At 38.2% G+C, this 26262-nt stretch overlaps 1 protein-coding gene across 1 annotated transcript; it reads right to left on the bottom strand.

The window, feature by feature from the left end:
* Positions 1-886: 886 nt before the first annotated feature.
* gpr153 (G protein-coupled receptor 153) lies at positions 887-20023 on the bottom strand. The gene is made up of 5 exons (XM_085443706.1): positions 19444-20023; positions 12183-12612; positions 7148-7337; positions 4632-4816; positions 887-2600 (listed from the first exon to the last, which is right to left on the bottom strand). The coding sequence occupies exons 1-5, from the start codon at positions 19815-19817 to the stop codon at positions 1758-1760; spliced, it is 2022 nt and encodes a 673-aa protein (XP_085299832.1). The 5' UTR covers positions 19818-20023; the 3' UTR covers positions 887-1757.
* Between the last annotated feature and the right edge of the window lie 6239 nt (positions 20024-26262).

Below are 26262 nucleotides of genomic sequence, written 5' to 3' on the forward strand. Positions count from 1 at the left end.
TTTCACTTTGTCCTCATGCTGTAATATCTTTGAAAACTTGCACCTAACTTGTGCAAATCAGCTACATTCACATTAGAAGTTATTGTTAACTGAATTTGGTTCCGCTATTATTATTTTGTTATTTTAAGTCAAAGAATTTTCAGTCATTTTTTAAACAAATTATCACTGTGGTATAAATTAGATGTGACTCTTTAATTTAACATCACCTACACCCATCAGTTCATTTTACTGCCTATTCTGAGTGAGGGTGCTATGTGACAATGCCTCAGAAAAACGCTTACTGTTTAAGCGTCATTGAACTTTTGCACCTTACAGTGTTAGATAATCACAGTCTCTACCCAAATCTAGAAATACATTTAAGCTTTAATCCTTCAACAGCATTACTCACTGATACTTTGGCTATGTTTATATTTAATTTGCTTTATCTTTGATTTTGGTTTGACTTTGATTAATCTGGTGTTTAAAAAAAAAAAAAAGTAACATCACACTAAAAAATGCTCACAAAACAGTTCAGATCCATTATTTATATTTTGTGTGTTATGAGTTGACAAGTGAAATATAAGGTTGGGTTTTTGCTGTGTGTGGAAAATTACTAGAAGTATTGTTCAATCAAAAGCTTTTTTATTTAAAACGCTCCTCATTTGTGCTAACATTTTTGAAGGTTTAAGATGCGACAACTCCATTTAAATTATGCTACATCTCAATCACATCCTGAAGGCTGTGATTATTGAACCTTTGGACTAGTTAGCAACTTTTAAGGGTTCTGTCTTAGCTGGCTACTTTAAAAAAAAATCCTTTCTGATATTTCTAAGCGGTTGACATACTGCGCTGTCATGAAGATGAAGTTCCATTTGCATATTAGTTTGATGATTTGATTTAAAAAACAAAACAAAACATTGGGATATTAAGACTTGAGGGGAAATGTTCTAACCATAGGTCTAATTAAACAGAAAACACTAAAACCATTAATTAAGATATCCTCTATATATACACGACATGTCAATCTTCTTTAAAAAAAAAAATGACTTCACATTTTCATTAAGGATTTAGGGGTGTTCAGGCTATATCTCAATATCTCACAGAGTAACTGTAAAAGTATAGGCATTTCAGAAACTGGAGTTACCCTGGCAGTTTACTTACAACAAAGGGTGCTTGAAAAATAGTTTTTTTATTGTGTTGTGAATGATGATAAAAAAAAAAAAAATTAAAAAAATGGTGGACATTATTATAAAAAACGCACATATTTAAAATGTCAAGCTCAAGGTACAGTGGCAGTACTCAGGGAATCTGTATCCATCCACCAAAACACACACAGTCATTACAGGGCAAATTGAAAAAAAAAATGTACGTTTTTGAGTGACAAAAATAAAGAAACACCACCATGAAAAAAAACCAACCTCTTCCAATTCTTTGAAGATCAAAAAACACCAAAATCTGAGTTAGAGGATGTTCACATGGTTTAAAAACTATTTCTCTGCATCAGTGATGGGAAAAATGTCCTCAGTGGATACTCTGTGATGTAAAAGTTGAAAACTTTTTAACTAGCCTACATAATAAATCAACAGGCCCATTCAAACATTGTGTCCAAGGCCATTTAGCATAACAGATATTTATTGGTGGTATATAGTTAAACAGAAGTGTGGCATGAGTAAAAAGGCCGGAATATTCCAGTAAGTCACTTTTCCGTTACCACCAATATTCCAGTGGTTTTCGTTATGATTCAGTAATGATGTTGATATAAATAAGGAAAAAGTCTTTTACATGGTAGAACCTACAGAATCAGACCGAAAGGTGATATATCCCGAGGATGATGCCGAGGGTGTGCTTGCAAAACTGTTTGTGCTTCCTTTACTCTCAGCCTTGCTCAGATGCTTCTGTTGTACCCATTCAGCTCCAGCACCAGTCCCAGCACCACCTCCTGTCCTGGGCCTAAAGCCAGAGTGCCCTGGAGACTGTCGGCTGCACCCAGACGAGCCCATTTCCCCTTGCTGTTTCCCATCTCGCTGGCGCTCTCGACAGCCTTTCCCAGAACCACAAGCCCCAGGACTCTTCTTTCCCGCAGGTCTGTCTGGTTTGGGTGAACCCTCAGGTGAGTGGACCCTACTACTGCTTCTTTTGTGTTCTGACAACCGCCTGAGCACTTGAGGCTCACGCTCAAAGTCTGTGAGTGGAAAGTGGGGAAGGACTGTGTGCTGTTCATACACATTAGGGATAAGTGAGATGGTGGACGCACGTCTCGGGCTCTTTCTGGGGCTCGGCAGCGGCGTCTCGTCTATAAAGTTTATCACTTCGTCGCGGCTGAAACACCGCAGTTCATCCTCGTAATGCTCCCCGCCACAAACCACACGGGGCAGATGCCTGAGAGAGTGCATGCTATCCTCAGAGCGTCGCCGCTTGCGGTGAGGGTGATGGTGTCGGTGGTTCTCCTCGTGGTAGGAGACCAGGCTGCTCCTGCGCCTCTCGCGGCGCGGCAAGGTGGAGCTGTAATGGGCACTCACTATCATGTCCTCGGTGGAGCCCCATCTGTGCAGGTATGAGGGGATCCGCTCGCAGGTCCACATGTCGGTTTCGTCGTGGGAGTATCTTCTTGTAGGGGGCACCTGGATGCAAAACACAGATCAAATCTTTTAGCTATTTCAAAACTTTTACATGAATTTTAATTTTTAATAAATGCTGCACATTATATGAGATACATGTTGAGCACTAGTATAGCTCGACTACATTATCAAAGACCCAGAATAGTACATGTAGGATTATTCGACATCATCTGGTGGTTAATGTCATTGTAATAGTTCAGTGCAGTTTTAGAAGCGCTGATTTGCACTGAAGGCATTCAGCACCCAGAAAACAAAAGCCAACGTTTTTGTTTGTTTTTCTAGATCTGATTCTGTTGTTTTGCTTGTGTAAAATCCTACATGTAGCATATATCAGTTGTTTATTGAAGACCCTACGCATACAAGTTTAACCTTAATTTTAATCAGTCCCATAAGCCATGCATGACACACATCAACAAGATCATAACTCTTATAACTTATAGCTCTCATCTCCATTATTTGGAGAAGAAAACTGAAAACGCTGACATTTTCCTACATGTTATACTCACATTCCATTCAGTTCTGACAACTATGCAAGAGAGAGAGGGTTCGTCAAGGTGACGTCAAGAGCCTCAAGACTGAAATCAGCCTGCCCCCCTGCGGTGGCTTTTAGTAAATGCAGAGAAATTTAAAACAGCAGACGATACAGTAGCATTCAGGCAGAAGTGCTTTACAGCAGAGGGCAGCATAGGCATTAGAATGACTTAAGATGTAGGACAAAAAGAGACAGAGAGAGAGACAGAGGGAGAAAGTGAAAGAGAGACAAGCCAATAAAGCTGGAGGAGCTTTATTTTGCAATCAAACCGCTTGAGAGGCATCACAGCAACTCTCAGATGGGAGTGCTATTTGATAATGACTTTAAGAGGTTGGTGGATTCATGACTTATTTAGGCCTTAAGCCTTTCAGGGCAAATGGCAAAAAATGTGACGGAATCACACTTCAGCCAGTCGTCCTATAAATGAAATGTAGTTCTTACAGTCACAGAGATACAGCAAGGAATAAAACAGCTATAAAGTGCTTTGGTAATCTGAATCTATTATCAGGTGAAAACAAACATATGACACAAAAACTATGGATGGAGTAATGTTTGGTTTAATGATGTGATGGCTACTGTATACATCTCTGTTTCAATCTTTTTTGTAAAGTCAAATAGAATAGACATTGAACTCCACATGAGTGGTTGGTCTTTGAAGGGTCCATTATAGTGCTGGACAGCTGTCCAGTTGTTGTACCAACTTCAATGATTATTTTTAGTGCATGTAAATGTAGCAGTTTGGGCTACAGGCTGTGGAGCCCCCATCAAAGTAATACAAAGATGACACAGTGTCTTGAATCTTAGAAAAGTTTAATAAAGTGTAGGTTGCACCGGCTGATTTTAAAGTTAGGTTTTCTAACCACAGTCTTCCAGGCCAAGTCTAGCGAGTCACAATCTTTTCTATTTTAATTAATAATTTTAAATATTATTGATTTAATATCTCAAATTGACTCAGACTTTTTGGTGTTGTTGATTTGCCCTAGAAGGCTGCATGTTAGATCTTTGTTAATGTAGCTGAAAATGATCATTTCATTGTTCTGCGTCTGACTGGGATGGATGCTGGATCCAATGGTGACCATGCATTTGGGCAGAACATGAGATAATGCTTATTGTGTCTTTCTGAAGCCTTGAAGGATTCCTGAAATGTAGAAGGTAAGTCCGTTACTAAACACTTACCCTCTTACAAAGTGAAAATGTAGTCACCTGCTTGCAGGACACATTGCTTGTTTAAAAAAAAAAAAAAAAAAAAAAAGCGCATATAATGAACTGATGGGACTTCTGATGGTCATATTTACCAAACAATAGTCAGCCCGAGTTTGTTTTTGATTTCATGTGAGAAAAGGACAAATCTGGGAGATATAGCGTCACAAAATCTAATAATTTCAGTAAATTCAGTCAAGATGCTGTACAGGCCCACAAGGCCATTTCACCATGCACATTAACAATAAAAGGATTTCAACTGATCAAGTAAAAGAAATGAAGAAAATCAATAAAAAATATACCTGCAAATACTGCATTTTATCTTCCTGTTGTTCCCTCAATGGATACCCTTGCAGAACCCCCCTTTCTAAGGTTGAGAACTCATACTTGGCATTACGGTCTATCGTCACGATTTCAGGCGCCGAGCTATAGTCATATGGTCTGTCATATATTAAGTCGGCATGAATTCCTCCGTCTTGGCTGTTTTCTGCAAAGTGCAGAAAAGTACGAGCGTCAGCATTAGAGAGCAACGGACTCAATACACAAGACAGACAGACAGACAGACGAATAGATAAGAGAGACAAGTTCAACTGTTCTCCGATTTGTCGACTTTCCTACGTGTCTGCTCTGAAATATGAGCTTCAGATTCAAGAGAAAAGGCTTTCATTTCAGTGTTTGGTTCAAAATTTTGAAGTAATGCCAAACAGTTGAACAGGAACAATATCACGTGTTCTTAGTATCGAAATACCAATCTCCCAAGAATATTTTCCCAATTTCTACATTTGTGTTCATTAGATATATCAATTGGGATGGGTGTAAAATGCTTGAGGAAAATGCTTGCCAAAAGGATGAAAGATGAAAGTAGTTATGTGCACAAGCAGCTTAGCATGCATGTCAGTAGCTTTGGAATAACAGGAAACAATCCTTATACATACAACTGTGACGAGTTATACATGGCAAGCCCTCTGGAAAAAAAGCACAGAACTGGTAGTGTTAATTATCAAACAGAATAAGGAACTATCTAATGTTGTCTTATGGCTCCTGCTGGACAATGAGCAGTTCTGAGGGAGGGTGTCATAAGAGAGGATCAAAAGGTTTGGAGGGTTAAAAACAGGAGAGAAGGGATTCAGGTTGGGTTGAGTTTAAACAGTGCCAATAGTCCAAAAAAATAAAAAAAATAAAAAAAAGACAGGTGGTTCAGTTTGCATTAACTGTAAATATCATGGACCTAGTTCATGAGCGCATGATTATCATGTGACCTAATTTTGAGACCAGATTTTGCTGATAGTGTCTGTGATTTCTTGGTGAACAGGTTAGCTTTCACCCCCCTTTGAAAATCTCCCTATAAAATGTCTAGTAAGTGATGTTTAATAAATATTTCTGCCGTTAAATCGCTATAATCTGACTCAAAGTGAAAATCAAAATAAAAAATTAAAATAAAAAATAAAACTAAATTAAAAAAAGAAAGAAAGAAAACAAAATAAATACAGTAAACAGATTTTGTTTTTCAATTTTTATGTATTTTTGAGTTATGATCTTGGCTGTATCCTTTTGTGACTTGAGGAAAATATGACCATCATAATGACATGAAAGTGGTTTTCAGCTTTACGGCAATTGCTCCGGTTTGACTCTGGACTCTAAGACATAAATGGGAAACCATTTATTTTAACATCCTCTCACCAGGGCATTCTGGAGGAAGACTGCCCAGTTTAAATCCAGAGCGGAAAAAAGACAAAAGTGCTGCAAGGTAAATATGTACTTTGCCCAGCCCTATTTCTTTCTTTTTTTTTTAAAGAACACAGCAAACATTTTAGAAAAGTACACAGCATGTACAAAACACAGAAGATATACTGAATATTTAGAATTAAATTACACAGACACTTGTCCCTCCAGTTTCATCTCCTGACAACAAAGGTCACTTGATAGGTCACATGATAACAACTGACCACTGATTTCAGACCTCTGACTACAATAAAAAACAAAAACTAAGAATATTCACCCCAAGCCAATTCTAATTAAATCTAAGAAACATGTACCAATAGCCCAAACCACGATGACTAAGCAGATGTTAACTAATCTGCAAATTGTTTTCTAGAATGAGATGTTAAAATTGTCCATCTAAACTGTTAAAAGCAACAATAACAGTAGCCTAAAGCTAGTAGACAGTAGACAATTTATTAAATTATTATCACAGATCTCTCCTTTTAAATGCCTTACACGCAGGCCTGATGATTTTAGGATGTAGTTACAGGTATTATCTGCATCAGTGAATAACATCATTTTATTAAAAGATTTCCTTTGGATTACAACATTTGTGAGTTGTAACTTTACAAAAGGGATGCATAGACATTAAAGTCTGTAAAAAGGCAGAGATTACACCACACTGTATCTCGGGGAGCAGAAGATGACATCACTATCAAGCATTACACCATAGAGAAAATAGTTTTTGACTCTGTTCCCTTGCTGCAAAATTGCTTCTCTCTCTGTCAAGAGACAGCCCAGAAGCCAATACAAATGAACCTCTACTCTGAGAGTGATGCTTTACCTTTCACTGTCAAAGGAGATTTTGTGAACAGATCAAGTGTAGTTTAAAGTTAATGTTTATCAATTTAAAACATCATAATCACATCCCATTTTTATCTTTAAAGTCCACCCTTTCAGTTTGGGCATGCCTTCACAGAGCATTTAAAATCTACTCTTAATGCTCAAACTAATCCACATGTATGTCCTAAGAAATACCAATCAATATTCACATCATGGGGTGAAGAGGAAGGAAAAAGGAGGCAGGAGAGGAGGGAGATGCTTAACAGTAGCTTACCCTCATCCACATCGTCGTTGGACATGATGGCGACACATTTCTCCCACACCATGCGGATGTCGGCCCGATAGCGGTCGCATGCCCAGAGGAACATTGGCAGCAGGATGGACTGGGCAATGGAGCACCACAGCACACACAAAACCATCCAGTTATAGGAGCGGTCAAACTTCAGGCTAGCAAAGCTCACCACCTGCCCAGGGTCAATAAAAAATATATATTTTTAAAATCTGTTATAATGAAGAGTGACGATTTAGACTTAGAAAGTTTCCCCAGTTTTGTTTTTTCAATATATTTTTTATTGATTTTATAATTGAGTAGTATACAACAATCACCTTCAAAAGAACACAATAGAAGTTGGACGGCAAGTCAACAAGGTGGTAATACAGCATACATAAATGTTAAGACAGAGTATATTTCACTTAAGTTTATCCATCAGGCTAATGACTGGTTGCCAAATCTTATAAAACACACTCTCTCGGTTAGACAAGGTAAACCTGATTTTCTCCAGATGGAGTACATTTCCAAATTCTCTCAACCACATTTCGAAGGTAGGAGGTTTATCAGACTTCCAGCAGAGAAGTATCAGCTTTCTAGCCACAAGTGTGGTCATTGACACATCCCGGTTCCCCAGTTTTGTTTAAATCCACTCAGCGATGCACAAGATATGGACTGGATGGATAAATCAGTCAACAGTAAACCAGTTAATATTTACTCAGACTGTAGCAAGGTAAACATACTGAGTTAAGCATCAAATGTTTATGGCAGCACTGCTTTCCAGGCTTAAGAGTTTACTGATAATAGATCTTATGAACACAACAGAAAGAACATCAGGTATCTTTTACAGGATCACCACACAGTACTTCCTGGTTTAAATAAGCAAAGTGAGCGGGAACAGATACATCTCTTAGACATTTACATTGGTGGCAGTTTGTTCTTAATCTCAGCGTAAACCAGTAAATGTACCTGTTTACAGACTTTAAACGGTCACCCCCCTTGGGAACATATACTCCTGCTAGTGTATTTATGGTATCAGATAATCTAAGTTAAAATAATTTGAAACAGATGCAAACAGTCCAAAAGTAAAAGGAAGAAAAAACCCTCCTGTGAGAAGCATTTCAGTCCAGATTTTCCAGTGCCAGATGAAAAAAACCTGCAGCCAAGTTCCTACTAAACATTATCTTCCAGATCCACTCCCATATGTTAGAAAATCGTATTATGTACCCTTCATCATCAGTTCAATAAGCAGCCTATGTATGGCTATCATAGCCAGTATTTACAAGGCAAACAGTATGGCCTTTGTCTGTCACTACCATTACTTCAATAAGTGATTAAAGCAATAAATAATAATAATAATAATAATAATAATAATAATAATAATAATAAAGGTACATTTGACAATATTTCAAAGTATTTCTTTTGCAGTGACAAATTTTCAAAGTGGCTAACTACAATATACAAAGGAAGCTTGAAGAAACTAGAAGAATCAACTGATTTAATGCAACACTTTTGCAGTTGCAATAGTCCAATGTATGTTTACATCATGAATAACCTCCAGTATCAACAATTATCACCGGACTCCATGAAGTCCTGGGAAAAATGAAGTACTCCCTTTAATGTTTCCATAGGGATGTGCAGCCATGTACAGCTAATAAAACCTAGTTAACTGATCAACAGCAAGTGTGACCACCCCTATAAAAAGCAAAAGTTTCCAGTTTGCTGGACCGGAGCATACAGGTGTTTCTAAGCACAATGCAACAATCTTCCTAGGATTGTTTGTCCCAGCAAATGTCAGAGAATGCAATGTTCAGAAAAACTTCAAGACCCAGAGCTACATCTCAGAGTCTGCAGGCTTCAGTTAGCATGTTAAATGTTAAAGTTTAAGTCATTATCTCAGTCATCGGGCCACAACAGTGATTACAGTAAAGCTTCTTTCAGCTGCTCCCCTTGTCATAAGGGTTGGCACAACAGGAAGTTCCGCATGTTTGAATTGGCAGAGTTTTATGCCAGGCGCCCTTTCTGACACAACCAGAAAGGTGATTTACATCTCCGGCTGGAACTGAACCCACGGCCTTTCACTTGTCAAGTGAATGTGAAAACCCCAGTGGTTATTGCAAACTTAAAATTATCTCAGGTTTAACCTCCTTCGATCATGCCTTGTGCTCAAATACCAACCATTTATCCCTGTTGCTAAGAGACTTGATAAAGTTGTAAAGCCTTAACCTGATATTGCCTTTGTTTGCCTACTGAGACAATAAAACACACTGAAGTTAAACAGTTTTTTCTCCACTTTACCACCCCACGAGTGATGCACTAATAAACATTTCCCATGTTGTGACTTTAAACTGTAGGATGAATCTTTTTTTTTTTTTTTTTTTTTTTTAAATGATGAATCTTTTTCAAGGGGTACTGATGTAGTTTTTATGAATATTTGAGGATTTTAGATTTAAAGCTAAGAATATAGAACTTCATCTTCCTTAAGTTAAAGAATAGCTTCTTACAGTTTTTACCCAGAACTTTTTACACTTTGATATAAAAACCCTGGAAGTTATGAAGCACGTGTTTTCACATACTGTATATCTGCCCCTGGAAAATTCATGTATTTAGTCTGTTCACATAAATTAGTTTTTATATTTAACAGTAGTGATTCTATTCTGCTCTGATAATTTGTTCCTCTGTATCATACTTTGTAAGACCATACAGTTCACAATAAATATACGTACTCATTTGTATCTGTTAGAGGTTTCTATGCATTTAAATAGCTCATTACACCCAGCCATAAAGATGGCTAGCAGGCCTACTGTTGTTTGGTTTACTACATCTGAAATGTGATCTTTCCTCAGCACCCCACCTTTTGTTTTGCACACATGTAAAGTAGTAACACAATACATTGCTATAAGTGTGTACAGTTGTCTTTTTTAATAATAATAATAATAATAATAATATTTTCTAGCTAATAAAGCAAAAGGTGTTTTATATACCCTGCAACATCTTAATTCAGAAGTGTAATATTGTGAAACCTTATGGGTAAAACCATGACATACACCAAACACTACAGAGCCATTACACAAAAATAGTGGCAAAGAAAATTTAATTACACTTCATAATTCACAAATTCATAAACAATTTCCGAGGATCTTTTTCTGAATACATAACATATTTATTAGACCCCCACCCAACCTAAGGTTTATGCCCACACACATAGGAAGCAGAATTATTGTTTTAAACTCAAATTTAAGAGCACATTAAAAGCTAAGAGCTGAATTTTATTTGAAAATAGCAAAAATATATTGAAGAGACTTGTCATAAAATAGCCAAAAAATAAAGATTACTATTGAAAGCATCTTTTGCAATGATGATATTCTGTAATTTTTAAAGTGTTCTTTAGGCTTTATGAAAGTCTTTCAAGTGTTTTCTTCAGAAATTGGCTGCTTTTTCACTCGGTTTTTTTCATTCTAGTCCTTGTACCTGATCATTTTAAGAACAGTATCCTGAGTCCTTAAGTCCTTAAGAAATAAGAAAATCCAGCAGATTGACATATATCTAACCCTTCAGCTCATCCATCTACAGTTCACTGAAGCCTCATCAGAAACAGACTCAATCGAAAGTTCATTGTCAAGATGCCATTTTAAAAGAAGGGAAAACAGGGAGAAAAGGTGAAAAGATGGAATCAGAGGCAATGGGCCTTACAAACTAATGATGTGTGATGATTTCAAATTTGAAAGTTTTTGGTTCAAATCATCATCAACATGCACAAAGGAGGTCAGGAGAGAGTTACAATGTCGTCTACAGCCATCTGTAAAATGTGTGCATGTGTGCCTTTCATCAGGAAAGGCACACATGCACACACACTGAACCAGTGGGCTCCACTATATGTATGGTTTAAAACCATTTAGAATATTTAATATCAACTTCTACTATAACCCAGGTGGCCAAACATGAACAAAAAATACTTGTTCCAAAATAAAAAACTGTCCAAGTTCATTTGCCCTACTGAAAATGCTCTATTAAGTTGGCTCTCTTTACAGAAGACAATCTGGTTGTTTGGCTGCATCACAAACAATAAGCCTTGAGCTTTCTGCAGGCTCTTAAGTTTATATAGAAAACCAGCGAGCTAACTTGTTAAAAAAAAAAAAATACACGAGAACCTGAGGGTGGAATTTACAAACCAAATGGCGACTTAGAGAAAAACAACTCACGCTTTCACTCCCTGATGTGAAGGCATGCCATCTTGGCAGAAGGAAGTCGCTCTGTTTTTGAAGTCCGTTTCCCCAAAAGACAACAGCATGATAATGATTTCAGTGCTTACCTGTTTTTCAGCCTTAGTTTGCCAACATGTTGTTCTTGTGACTGTTATCATCGCTTTTATTGTTAATTGTTTTGTTTTTTTATCTCTCCATTGGTGGGCTTACACTGTATAATATGTAAAAGAGATCAAACACAAATCTGTCCACATTTAACCTGACCTCCTTACAGCCTTGGAATGAATGAAATATTTTTATGTTTAACTTCAGATTACAGGTAACCTCATTGTCACATGTATCTCACATAACTTTATTAATGAAATCTTCACCTTCAAGTGGAAAAGAACAGTTAAATAAAAAAAGTATGCCATTAGTGTGGCATCAGTGTCTTAGTGTGTGTAGCTGTTTTCTTAGAGGTGGTTTTCTTAGAGGCTACACCATTTCAAAAACAAGCATGGAAACTTTTCTCAAAGAAACGGTGCAAAAAACATTAACAGGGAGAGTCAAAGGCTAGAACTTTCTTATACTTCAAAGTATCACAATTCATAATTATGACAGAAGCAGTTTAATCTTAGTATACGTGTATAAACCTGTATTCAATATGAATCAACAGTGAGTTAATGAATAGAGGTGCACTGCAAAATGTCCTCTCCAATTGGCTATAATTGTCTTTGATTATGATTTGATTTAATTGTGATTGTACAGTGCATCAACAGAACATTATTATTATATTATCACGTACATTTTCCTGTTACAATGCTTTTATAATCAAGCAAGAAGAAGAGTGAACTCACCAGTATGGGGAAGCCAGTCAGGAAGTCATAGATGAAGACAATACCACTGATCAGGTAGGTGATTTGCAGCGACGTCTTAAGCGGTTCTGATCCATCGATGGATGACCTGCGTTTTCCCTGAGCATCCTCCACCACTATGGTGGGAACATTAAACTTGTTCTTGTCAGCGTTGTGACCTGCCTGAATCGAGAAGGTCTGAAAGAGAGCGATGCCGATGCAGATCACACCCATGGTCACACTGCCACCGATTAGGAGCAGAAAGCAGACTCCGAAGCCCAGGCCAATCTCTGTCACAATGAACCGGCAGTCAGAGGTGTAGAAGCGGTCGATCGTGTCATGCCAACCCACTGCTGGAAGTGTGGACAGGATGAAGGAGACCATCCAGATACCCATCACTGTGTGTACTGCCTGCTTCTTTGTGTTACTTAGCCTGGAAAGAGAACAACAGATTTTTGCAGGAAATCAAGTGAAATACCCATTGGCTTTGATTTGTGTGTCGTTCATTAGAGTGTAAAATCTGTGGATCCTAACTTATCTGATCTTTAAAATCACTATGCTCAGATCCCTAAAACCAAAAATATATACAAGTACACACTATAAAGGAGTTTCTAACAAAGAGAAGTAACAAAAAATGGATTTGCATTTTATCTTTTTTTAAGAAAAAGGAAATCGTCTTTAATCACAGTCATTTGATCCTTATTAGATTCTGAACAAAATAACCTCAATCACTCTAATGCATTTCAAAGGCAGTCTTTACCTGGATAAACATTATAGTTATCAGCATGCTATAGTCCTGCATTTACAGTTCCAAAGAGCAAAAGCGTGACACATTGATTGCTACCAAGATATTACCCATCCTATCTTTACAAACCTGCACTGACAAAATATATCTAAATAGAAGTCTATCTTACCAATCTTTGCTGGTTTTCTGTTTAAGAAAGCATACTGAACTATTTTTCTAACTTACATTATGTCTTTTCTTTACTGGAATTATAGAATAGGACACTCAATCCTTCTCACTTAAAACAAATTTTAAAATACAGTTGTGCGGATTTCTTCACAGAATTTTATTTATTCATTCATTCATTCATGCATTTTAACTGTCTGTGTAGCTCTGTAATTACATATCTACGTTACTTGGTGCAGATACCACTATGCTACTGTGTTCACCCTCGTCACATACTTCAAACTAAAGCAGAGTGTTGATTCACTGAAGAGTTGATGAAAATTGTAACTAAAATGACTGTGCAGCTATAAAAGAAGAACAACGCAGCCCATTCCGCATTACACTTTGTTTCACAGAAAAATGTGTAGGCTGGTTTTAATATTGACTTGTGTCTTTGCTCGGTTTGTTAACAACAGCTGAACTTCATTCAACCATGGCCTGCAATGACTTTCTTCACAGAAAAAGATTAGACAAGCAATTGGTACATCAACAGCAGATCCAGGATATGTACTGTGTCCACCAAAAAACTGTTTAAACACCTTAAAACAGTTTCACCCTATTAACAGCAAAGACCTGGAGGACATCTTAGGTCAACTGAACTCCTCCTCTTGCTGTTTAGATGTCCTGCCAACACGTTTTTTCAAAAAGGTCTCAAAGACTTTAGAGTCAGACCTGTTACAGATCGTCAACTTTTCTTTAATGTCAGGTGTGTTTCCGGAACCACTAAAAACTGCTGTAATAAAACCTATACTGAAAAAGGACAATCTTGACAAGACACAAATGAACAACTACAGGCCGATCTCAAATCTCCCATTTTTAAGTAAGATCATTGAAAAAGCAGTTTCTCAACAGCTCAATTACTTCTTAAAACAGAATAACTGCTATGATGCCTTCAAGTCAGGTTTTAGACAGAACCACAGCACTGAAACTGCTCTGACCAAAGTGTTTAATGACATATGTCTGAATACAGACAGTGGAAAAATGTCAGTCTTAGTTTTACTGGATCTCAGTGCAGCATTTGATACAGTTGACCACAACATATTACTCAAACGACTGGAGAACTGGGCAGGTCTTTCAGGAACTGTACTAAACTGGTTCAAAACATACTTAGAAAACAGGAAATACTTTGTATCAATAGGTAACTTCACATCTGAGCAGACAAGTATCACATGTGGAGTTCCCCAAGGTTCCATCTTGGGACCCCCTCTGTTTAACATTTACATGCTCCCACTGGCACAGATTATAAAGAACAACAAAATAAACTACCACAGCTATGCAGATGACACAAAAATATATATCACAATGTCACCAGGAGACCAAGGCCCTGTACAGGCGCTTGGTAAATGCATTGAGGAAATTAATGACTGGTTGAGCCACAATTTTCTCCAGCTAAACAAAAACAAAACTGAGGTAATAGTCTTTGGCGCCAAAGAAAAACGATTACAGGTCACCAGAGAACTTCAATCTATACACCTAAAAACCACAAACCAGGCGAGGAATTTGGGTGTAATGCTGGATGCAGACCTAAACTTAGAAAAACACATTAAGACAATAACAAAATCAGCTTACTATCACCTCAAAAATATTTCGAGGATAAAAGATCTGATGTCTCAACAGGACCTGGAAAAACTAGTCCACGCATTCATCTTTAGTAGGCTTGATTACTGTAACAGCATCTTTACAGGTCTACCTAAAAAATCAGTCAGACAACTACAGCTCATTCAGAACTCTGCTGCTCAAGTCCTCACTAAGACCGAAAAAGTGGACCACATCAGTCCAGCTCTGAGGTCTTTACACTGGCTGCCTGTCCGTCAGAGGAGAGACTTTAAAGTTCTGATGCTGGTCTATAATGCTCTGAATGGTTTAGGACCAAAATACATCAGTGACCTCCTGACCCATTATGAACCTTCCAGATCCCTCAGGTCATCTGGATCCGGTCTTTTATCAGTTCCCAGAGTCAGAACCAGACACGGAGAAGCTGCATTCAGCTTTTATGCTCCTTATATCTGGAACAAACTCCCAGAAAGCCTCAGATCAGCTGAAACACTCAGTTTATTTAAATCCAGGTTGAAGACTCACCTGTTCTCAGCTGCATTTGAATAAAGCACCAAATCCACACTTTTAAGCTTAAACTTCAAAACTTACATTTTAACTACTGATTTTATCTGTTTTGATTTTACATACTGTTTTGTTTGTTTGTTTGTTTGTTTGTTATTTAGTTTGTTTGTTTGTTTGCTTGTTTTAATCAATTTTAAATCATGCTTTTTATTTGTTTTTGTTTCTAATGTCTCTGTAAAGCACTGTGAATCACCTTGTTGTTGAATTGTGCTATACAAATAAACTTGCCTTGCCTTGCCTAACAAGTACAGTGTGGTCTACTCTGACTGTACTAAAGTAACTTATGAAGCAATATTGCAATATTATAAGTACATGGAGGATTTCAGTCTCCTTCTCACAATCATTACACATCAGAGACACACACTATACAATATTGGCAAACAGTGCACCTACAGTAATTGCGATCTGTCCTCAACAATTCAAACAAAATGATTCAAATAGAACACTGATAACGAGGTCTGTGTTTGACTTTTTTTTCATGGTGAGGAAATCTGACCAGTATTACAAGTAAAACAGACCCAACCATGGAAAAATACTGTAAAATGGCAGATATGAAGCTGGGATACATAAGCTGATAAAAACATCAACCCACATAGGCACAGCTTAGATAAACTGAAGATGAATGTGGAAGGAAATCGATTATTTGTTGATGGTAAAAGATTGCCTTTGATATCCCTCGGTCTATTTATCATGTAGGTCCATTTCAACACAAAGAGATTTCTGTTTCCTCTCACCTCCAAGTAATTGTTACAGTCGAGCAATTTGCTGAATGTGTTTGTGACCTCTGGCGATGTGGCACTTTTCAAGGTTTGCAGAAACTACACACATACATCTAAAAATATATCAAGCAGTGACTGGCGTTCTCATTTCCCAAACATGACGAAAGAGTACGCTAAGCTGCCAAAACATTTGGATAGATTACTGTATTCAAGGATTACTGAGTTGTTCCAGACATAAGCAAAAATATACACACACACACAAATATAGGTGTGTGTGTCATACATAAAAATATCCTTTTCAGTTCCTAGAACATGTAAGTATAGACTATTTTATGCCTCTATTGTGTAACAAAGTACAGTTAATATGGTTCTACTGGTTCATTTGTGTGGTAAAAGATGCTTTAATTCATTAAGCGTCAGCTCTTTTAGCGTAGGAAGCCAAATATACCTCCCGATGAGAACCAAAATGCATATCACCAATTCCCTTCTCCATTTCCAGAGAAATGGGGCACACTGGCTAGAATGGATAGCTTTACATAAAAAGATTGGCAAAATAAAATGGAAAACATTTGAAAGTAGTAAAGTATAAGCCTACATACACTGACGCAATAAGAGTACTACAATAGCCTGCAGTAGCAGTAGTACTGCAGTAGCCTCCATCTTTGCACTATGGCTTCATTCAAAGACAAGTAGGTCTTGTTGTCACAATGAGTAATAATGCTAGCCTTTCCTGATTGTGCCTGGGGTACATGGGGACAGTTACATCACCAAGCTGCATAAATCTATTACCAGACTGAGAGCATTGTGAGCGGAAAAAACCCTCCTAAGAGATAGTGAACGCAGGGTGATGAGCACAGCTGCCTAAGTACAAGGTTGGAATTCATAATTCAGGCCTTCAGTGTATGTTAATGTCAGAGTAAAGGCAGCCATGCTAGCTCAGCAGGGCAAATGTGGAGCGAATTAAATGAAAGATGAACAGCAATTATACGGTGCATCACCTGAGCTATCACTCCACTATACTGTTGTTAAAGGTGACTTGAACAGAAGAAGACAAGCTGCTGAGTGGAAAGTGTTCCCAGACAGGAGACCAGAGAGACTACAGTCAGATGAGTGAGGGAGCAGACGAGGGAGATATAAGCATCTGTGTAAAGCTTGATATCACTGTGTGGGCATCGGCCAATACTGGCAGCTGCAGAAGCAATATAGATAGCAAGATTGGGCTTAGATTTAAAAGGAAGTTTGCATATCTTATTTGAATGTCTGCTTATCTGCAAAATTGGCCAAGTTGAAAACATGTTTAGTATCTGCAGGCTTGATGCCACAGGACGTAATCGCTCGTAGATTTTCAGCAGGAGAGAAAGAGTGATGCAGCAGAAGACTGATGTTCACCACATGCACCACATTTTAGTTGGTATGTGTTCTGCAGATGCGACAGCTGATTTTATAGGTTCTCTGGCTGTTTTCCTACAGTATTTGCTCTCAAAATGCACTCGACTGCAAATGATTATGCTGCACCTGATGGGCAGAGCTTAGAGCTCTGAATGTAACAGCTAAATTGCAACAAAGCCAAGGCCTCTGAGCTATGCTTCAAATTTTCTTAAGATGCACCAATTACAAACCTTCACATTAATCATTTAAACAGTCAATATGGTCTGCTGTGCAACTCATTATCATGATAAATTACAATCTTATCTTAGAACAAATCAAGAGGTGCTTCTTAATAATCATTAGCATGTGTCAGTTCAGAGCAGCACTGGTACATATCAGAAGAGATACAGCATCCAAATCTCATATTAAAGGAAAGGGAACCTTTCCTTAGAACATCTGATTATGTGTGAACAGCAGATTTCTTGGAAGTCTTACAGGACCAAAATGGTGTTGTTAGTGTGAGGTGAACCTGATCTTTATTATTCGGTGTTACTTAGTATTATCACATGTTATGAGGAGCCAAATGAAGGTGAAAGCTAGAGCTGGCAGATGCTCAGTCTAGAAGGTTTCACATGGTGTTACCCCAAATAGCTGCAACCAGCAGATGTGTTGGCAGGGGACAGTCTTTGCATGATGAAGAGCATCACACTCAAAATCAAAGGTAAATAAGGTGATGGGCCACAAAAATTGAAATCTGTCTATATCCTATGTGAGAAGTTGTCAAAGGAAGAGGCCCAAAAAAAACCTGAACCTTAACTATAGAATTTTTCAAGGATTGAGTGTGAGCCTTGCAGGAGATTAACATCTAAAAGTGCCTTAAAACACATTTATGTTTTCTGTGCTAAAGATCACACTGCATTTATTTATGTTATTTTACTTTTAAAAACACACATAATACTGTATCCACTATACTGACATTTCTGTGATTGAATATTCAAGTGAACCTAAAGATTTGGTTCCCCCTAAACTACAAAACAAAGTATTATTTCTTACTTTGGTCTATTTTTATCTGGAGATAAAACTAGACAACAGCTTATAAAGCAGCCATTTCTTCAATAGAAAGTTCTTCCAGTAATTCTCCAAAGGTTGATTTTGTTCATCTGGACCTAGCGTTTTGTGGGAGAAACATTTCGTCACTCATCCAAGTGACTTCTTCAGTCTCAGCTGACTGCAGGTTTCCCCAATCTTATAAACAGTGCATTTGCATAATGACTGAAACCAGCCCACTGAAGGAACAATGGGCTGGGAGGTCAGTTCCTTAATCTTAATTATGCAAATTCTCATGACCATTGATCAACAACCACTGATCAAGGCCCACTGATCAAAGCCCACTGAGCAATGGCCATGAGTACCATTCACAGAGAGTTGGGGAATGGCTGCAATCACAACATTGTAAGATGGCGAAAGATGTACCCTTAGGCCCCCTCCTCGATTCAGAGATGGTCTTTCCCTTTTCACATAAATGTCCTCTTTGACTCTGCGCTCAAACCAGCGTTCCTCCCTGTCCAGGATGTGTACATCCTCATCATTGAAAGAGTGTCCACTGGCCTATAGGTGTAAATAGACTGTAGAGTCCTGGCCTGACGAGGTAGCTCTTCTGTGTTGTGCCATCCGCTTCACCAGAGGTTGTTTGGTTTCCCCAATGTATAAATCCTGGCAATCCTCCTGGCACTTAACAGCGTACACTATATTACTCTGTTTGTGTCAGGAGATCTGATCCTTGGGGTGGACCAAGTTTTGGCGCAGCTTCTTTTGGGGTTTAAAAGCCACAGAGTGTGTTTAGAAAAAATGCGTCTCAACTGCTCCGATACTCGGATACTTACTGGATACTTCCAGTAATGACTGTTCAGAGTGAGGAATGAAATGTACTGGATTGGAAAAACATCAGAAGCAGATGTGTATAAACCATAGCAAATAAATATTGAAATATATAAAGTGTAATACCTTGCTTGAAACTGAAATTTGGATGAAATGGACATTTAAAATTTAGGCAACCTGAATAAAGATTATAACTAGGGTCAGTCATAAACAACAAAATCAGTTGTCTTACCTGTAGTTTACAGGCCAGCGAACCATCCACATGCGGTGATAGGAGAGTGAGGTGACCGAGAAGCAGGTGACCAGTGTGAGAGTATAGAAGGTAGACACAAACACTTTGCACAGACCCTCATTCCACTCGTAGTTGGAGTGCTGACGCCGCAGTGTTATGACACAGTACATGGTAATGGGGATGGCCATGTTGAGGATATGTGTGCCCGCCAAGGTGCAGATGAGAAACTCCAGCGGCTTCCACTTCTTCTGCTTGGCACTGACACTAAGGATACTCCAAGTATTGGCAAGGATGGACACGCCCGAACAGACCAGCCAAGCCAGCGTGTTGGCGTTGATGACATCATCCTTCATGGTGGTTAAATCATCCACCATGTTGTAACGAGGCAGGGTGGAGCCTGGGGGGCCGCAAGGAACTGTTGGCAAGAGCAGGTACACACAAGGAGAAGGAGGAGGTGGTAATGGGCAGGAGGGGATGCAGGGTATCAAGCAGAGCAGGCATCCTATCTGGGTGGGTGTGCACTCTCCATGGGTCGGGCACAGTGGGGAAAGGACATGACTGTGGTGCAACGCAGTGTGATGTTAGAGGAGGAGGATGGCAGAGCGGGGCCAGTTCCCTTACAGTCCTAAAGCTGAAGAAACGGGGTGAGAAACGACAGAAGCAAAGTGGTCAGAGGGAGTAACAATTTTAAGAAATTACACTGGTCAATCTAGTTCTAAATAATCCTTGACCAGACATAATCCCTTATCAGTGAATTAATGGGGTTATTTTAATCACAACAGATTAACTCTATGTGTTAAGCCTGAAAATTTTCCATCTAATGAGGTTAAGAGAGAACAGTAATTAGTAAACAGGTCTTATTTTAAGAAGTCCAGTTGACACATGCATGAAGCTGCAGTCATGCAATCCACACATCTGTACTGGTGACAGATATTCAGGGATATTATAGAAACACTTGTGACATCTGTAAAAACAAGGATCAAGTTATATAACAACGATGAGCAATGAGCAAATAAAGTACTAACAAAAAAATCAAACATTAAAATATTGAGATAAATATCAATACCACAGAAGTGCACACTTAGGGACCCACGCATTTACTTGACTTTCTTGTATAATTAACAAAGTAGACTAATCAGTAACTTTGACAATCAGCTATTTGTTAAGTCGTTAATTAAGAAAAACAGCTGCTGCTTGCAGCTCATTAATTGTGAAAATTTACTGTCCTTTTTTTTACATTCATTTTTTTTTCCTGAATGAGTAATTCATCCGAGGTTCTATTAAAGTTGAGATGGGAATTTATCTTTCTTTGACCAATTTACGAACTTATATATATAATTAAGGCAACAGAGGCATCATCCTAGTTACATCCTGAGAGGGTTTTGTTTTTCTTGGAGATGCTGATTCAACTGTAAATCGTGAGGCAACACTTTATAATTGTGTGTATTGTTTTGTGGGGTTTTTTCCTGCGACAATTTAGACAGTAGACCACTTTCAAAAGGACAAAAAACATAATGTAATTATATGTTATCTTTTATATGCAGTTTTTGAAGGAACACGAGAAATAGTTTGCAACAGTTTGTTCCTTTTTGTAAAGGTCATTTCCAGCATAATACACAGAGAGAATCACCAGCAGATGAGAGCTCTTTGTTCCTACACTCTCCAGTGAAAAATGTCTGGCACAGCTGGAGAGTGTTGTCACATCTATGCCCTGTCTTTTGGCTTGTCCAAACACTGATATGCTGTAGGCAAGACTCTCGGAGGGGACACTTGAAATGACAAGTATAGCATCATCATAACCCTGTTCTCTTTGGTGTGGCATGAAACAACGTAACCAAAAAAAATAGTATAACATCAACACCTAAAATACTGGACACAGTTCCTAAAATGCATTGATGCCTCGTGCATGGAAAGAAGAGAATTTCCTTGTTGATCACATCACCCCTCCCGTCCCGCTCCTCCATTGTGTGTCAACCCAAGCCCTTTTGTTAAATGTTTATACAGTGCATCTGCTGAACAGGAAATCAGATTTTATTGGTATATTCACTCATCTCTTCAAGTTCACCAGCTGCAGAGGAACAGAACAGAAAAGCACAGCCAAAATGAAGACTGAATCCAGAATCAGCATACTCACTGACATACTGGGTACCTGCTATCAACAGTGGCTCCATCCATTATTATTTTTCATTGCAGTGATGCTTTTCCTGCTTTCACAGGTAAAAACATCTCAGTGATAATGTCAGAACAAATGAGCGCAGTGTGGAGCTTCTATAGATTCTTCAGTAGTGCTAAATCTTTCACATTATGGAAACTCATTATTGAGAAATGTAATGAAATAGATTTAGCTTAGACAGTCTGGGAAGCAATAAGAGTATTGACTCCGCTTTTGGGGGCAATGGCCAACCAACCAATATTTGGTTGGTTTATATACAATTCAAAACTTTGTGGTCTCTTTTAACGAATGTCTGAAATGCCATACTGCATTTCAGCAAATGAAGTCCCTCTTTTTCTTCACTGTCCACCTGCATCCAAACAAATATGAACGGTCAATAAAAGACTAGAAAATGATTACCAGGCATGCAGATATCTCTTTATTGAGATTGAGGTTGAGGTGACATTGTCATATTTTGTGTCAATCATAAATTCAGCCTTTAGTACTTATATTTCTATATATAACTGTGCTACACAAGAAGAAGAACTCAAGGGGACATGACAACCGATGGAGCTGCATATTTGGCAAAGATTTTTAAGCCGGATATGCTTCCTGATGCAACCCTCCACACTTTATCCACACTTGGGAGAGCTGTAAACTACCTAGGAGCACACTAACTTACAAACACCCGAGGTTGGGAATAACTAATGTGCTATACCAAATATATTTAAAAGGACATTTGTGACTGCATTAGATAATTTTGTAAATGTAAAATGTATAAGACATTTTACTGGTTGCTGACAACTAGCTAGGTAACATTAGCATGTATAGAATTTGTTAAACAAAATCACAATGTCTATCCAACCTTAACCAACGTGTTTAGTTATCTAAACTATGCACATTACAGTCTCACATTTGCATTAACTCCAAAATAGCTCAGAAATGCAATGCTTATTAAAGTGATTCAGGCAGCAAACACGCCATCTAAGTCTGCAACTGGATAAAAATGTTGCATAACATGTCATTTCTACTGTATAAGTATGATAAATCATCACAAGCCAGTTGTGTTTTTAACGCATTCTGAAATAACTTGCATTGCATGAGTCATATTCGAGCTCTTGAAATGATCACATCATATAGATGACTCAGCTCCCCTTTTTGTGATTCGGAAGTCAAAATGTATTCTTCAGTTTTTAATGGTTTGACTCATTACTGATAAGAAGCACAATTAACAGACTTGATTTAAAAAGTCACAGCTGATGAACAGCTGATCGTTTAACATGAAGAGTTTAAAAGACTTCATTATACCCTGCTTTTATTTGTCAAATAATCAATCTATGATTATATCATCTTGTGTTTGTCATAATTTTGTACGTATCGGTTTAGTAAGAGAGAGAACAATTGTATAAAGAAAAAAACCCAATTTCAGTCACAGTTAAAGAACTGACTTTTCTGAGTCATAGACATACAAACATCTAAAAGTGTGTTCCATAATAAAGATAACTTGTGTTTCACCTCAGGCAAAAAAAAAAGAATGATTCTTTTTAAACTATTTCTTTTTCTGTTTATCTAGTTGCATTTGTAATTTTCAAGTGTAAGATGAGAGCAGTGCCCATGAACCTGGAGCCCTTCTGCTTGGATGACTCACAAGACTCAAGAGGAACAGCAGCTTTCCATTTAATACAAGAAATTGTGTTAAGCTCTAACATGTTTATACCAGGGTCTTTACAGCCAAGTCCAATTTTTTTTTTTTTTACCTCTGGGAGCAGCTGAAGGTCATACGGATATTATTTAAAAAAAACAAAAAAAAAAAAAACCAGATTATATATTTTTTTATGTAAACTTGAATTCCCCTTTTGTACCATGACAATGTAAAAACCCAACTTCAAAACTGTCATTCTAACTTAAGTGAGCAAATGTTTTAGAAGAAACTGAAGTACCCCAAAATATAAAATTTAATAACAGGTATTAAAGGCAGCTGAAAATGTTAAGTACAGAAAAATTCAGATAGCAGTTTTCCCATGTAGCAAGGTAAGCCCACAGCCAGAGTAAGCCAACTATACAGTATGACATGACACCTCAAATTCAAAGGTTTCACTTTAACTGCTGTATTTTTATAAGTGGTCAGAAACTTGTAAATAACTCATGATAACTCATGAAAGAATAAAGTTACGTTGAAACCAAGCACACCATTGCTTTTCTTGTGACATTACCAATAAGTTTGATGTGTCACATGGCCCTCTTCCTATTGAAAAAACAAAAGTTGTATCCTGAAACCTTGGTCTCAGTATTGAGCTTGTGTAGCACCATGTATAAGTTTGTGTATGCATGTTATGGTTATTAAAGGAGTATTAGAGGTATAGCAGGAACAGCAGTGGTAGCAGTAGTAGTATTTGTAGCACTGGTTTTATCCAAATGCTTGACTGACAAGCTTCCTAACCACAGTGCAACAATCAGCTCGATCAACCACAGTCCCTCAGGCCTCAAAGCCAAATTAGTCTCAGTGTACACAAGAGAAATCAGCACTGGAAATTACATACACATGACGCAAAGACCTTCTCTCTCTAATACCAAGATACTTGATGAGTTGTTAAAATGAGTGTCTAGTTCACCATAGCACTAAAACAATAAAGATCAGAAAATATAAAAATATATCCTGTATTTTAATAATTAATTTACAGTCTTGTTTTTCCATTATGCAATGCAAGGTTTTATAGGGTAATCATAATTACAGTATGACAGTAACTGTAAATGTGCCCTGGTCATGTTCTTAAATCCCTCTCTGCAGTGCCTTCTACACCTGTAGCCCATATTATGAATTTTTATCCAGATGAATATAAACAGCAGAGGAAAACACACGGGTGAGCTCTCAAAAAATAAATAAATAAATAAATAACACGACCACAGGTGGTAAATATTTTCCATCTTGTTTAACTGAGTTTGAGCACCAGTGATCACTGATGTTAACACAGGGTCTGCCTTTCTCACCCCACTGGAGTCTTGTGTTCTCTCACAGTGGAAAAATCTCTCTAGGGGTAGAAATCGCAGAGTAACCCACAATATGATATAACACTATCATGATACAATATGTTGCTCAAACCAACAACAATTTGAGGATATCACAATTTTGGAAACAGAATACTGTATATACACGACAGAGTTCTGAAGGTGTGCTGTTCTTTATTAAATCTTGTGTCGTCTGTAATTGTAAATACTACTTGCTTATTCAACAAGGATGAAAAACAGCAAAGGGAGCCGCTGGCTGTCACATCTTCATGTACAGCCAATACCCTTTAACAGTTTTCAGGCAAATGTGAAGAATCACTTCACTGTCCCACAAAGAATCACCACCTCAGTGTGTTACACTGACACCCTCAATGTGATGTTCTTACCTAATTTCCCATCAATCTGCTATTAATGGTGGCATTAAAAACAAGTTAGCTTCAATCCTCATTGATGGGTATGGTACCTTTGAGTATCTTCCAAGTGATGTCGTTTCCAATATTGTGTTAACTGACCAACTAACCGATCCGAAATCTCATTCATTATAACATGCATGTTTGAGCCAAGATTTTACACCAGATGTCCTACCTGACACAATCCTCCCCATTTACCCGGGCTTGGGACCATCACTTGGAGTACAGTGGCTTCCCTCCTGCCTCACCCATGCAAACTGGTGAGATAACCTTTAGTGCTACAATATACAGTGGGGCAAAAAAGTATTTAGTCAGCCACCGATTGTGCAAGTTCCCCCACCTAAAATGATGACAGAGGTCAGTAATTTGCACCAGAGGTACACTTCAACTGTGAGAGACAGAATGTGAAAAAAAAAATCCATGAATCCACATGGTAGGATTTGTAAAGAATTTATTCGTAAATCAGCGTGGAAAATAAGTATTTGGTCAATAACAAAAATACAACTCAATACTTTGTTATTGCCAACAAAGGTTATGTTACAGAGGTCAAACGTTTACTATAGGTCTTCACCAGGTTTGCACACACAGTAGCTGGTATTTTGGCCCATTCCTCCATGCAGATCTTCTCGAGAGCAGTGATGTTTTGGGGCTGTCGCCGAGCAACACGAACTTTCAACTCCCGCCACAGATTTTCTATGGGGTTGAGGTCTGGAGACTGGCTAGGCCACTCCAGGACTTTCAAATGCTTCATACGGAGCCACTCCTTTGTTGCCCGGGCGGTGTGTTTTGGATCATTGTCATGTTGGAAGACCCAGCCTCGTTTCATCTTCAAAGTTCTCACTGATGGAAGGAGGTTTTGGCTCAAAATCTCACGATACATGGCCCCATTCATTCTGTCCTTAACACGGATCAGTCGTCCTGTCCCCTTGGCAGAAAAACAGCCCCATAGCATGATGTTTCCACCCCCATGCTTCACAGTAGGTATGGTGTTCTTGGGATGCAACTCAGTATTCTTCTTCCTCCAAAGACGATGAGTTGAGTTTATACCAAAAAGTTCTACTTTGGTTTCATCTGACCACATGACATTCTCCCAATCCTCTGCTGTATCATCCATGTGCTCTCTGGCAAACTTCAGACGGGCCTGGACATGCACTGGCTTCAGCAGCGGAACACGTCTGGCACTGCGGGATTTGATTCCCTGCCGTTGTAGTGTGTTACTGATGGTGACCTTTGTTACTTTGGTCCCAGCTC

The sequence above is a fragment of the Copadichromis virginalis genome, linkage group LG20, assembly GCF_057382275.1.
Source record: "Copadichromis virginalis isolate Kocher_CV1m ecotype Utaka linkage group LG20, C_Virginalis_male_GT1.1, whole genome shotgun sequence".
Taxonomy (NCBI): Eukaryota; Metazoa; Chordata; class Actinopteri; order Cichliformes; family Cichlidae; genus Copadichromis; species Copadichromis virginalis.

Bases quoted from the DNA above. Each gene is read 5' to 3' on its own strand.
- gpr153 (XM_085443706.1), bottom strand. From the start codon at position 19,817: ATGGTGGATGATTTAACCACCATGAAGGATGATGTCATCAACGCCAAC. The intron at 12,613-19,443 runs GTAAGACAACTG...TTCTCTTTCCAG, and splicing joins CGCTGGCCTGTAAACTACAG to GCTAAGTAACACAAAGAAGC. The intron at 4,817-7,147 runs GTAAGCTACTGT...TGCACTTTGCAG, and splicing joins CAACGACGATGTGGATGAGG to AAAACAGCCAAGACGGAGGA.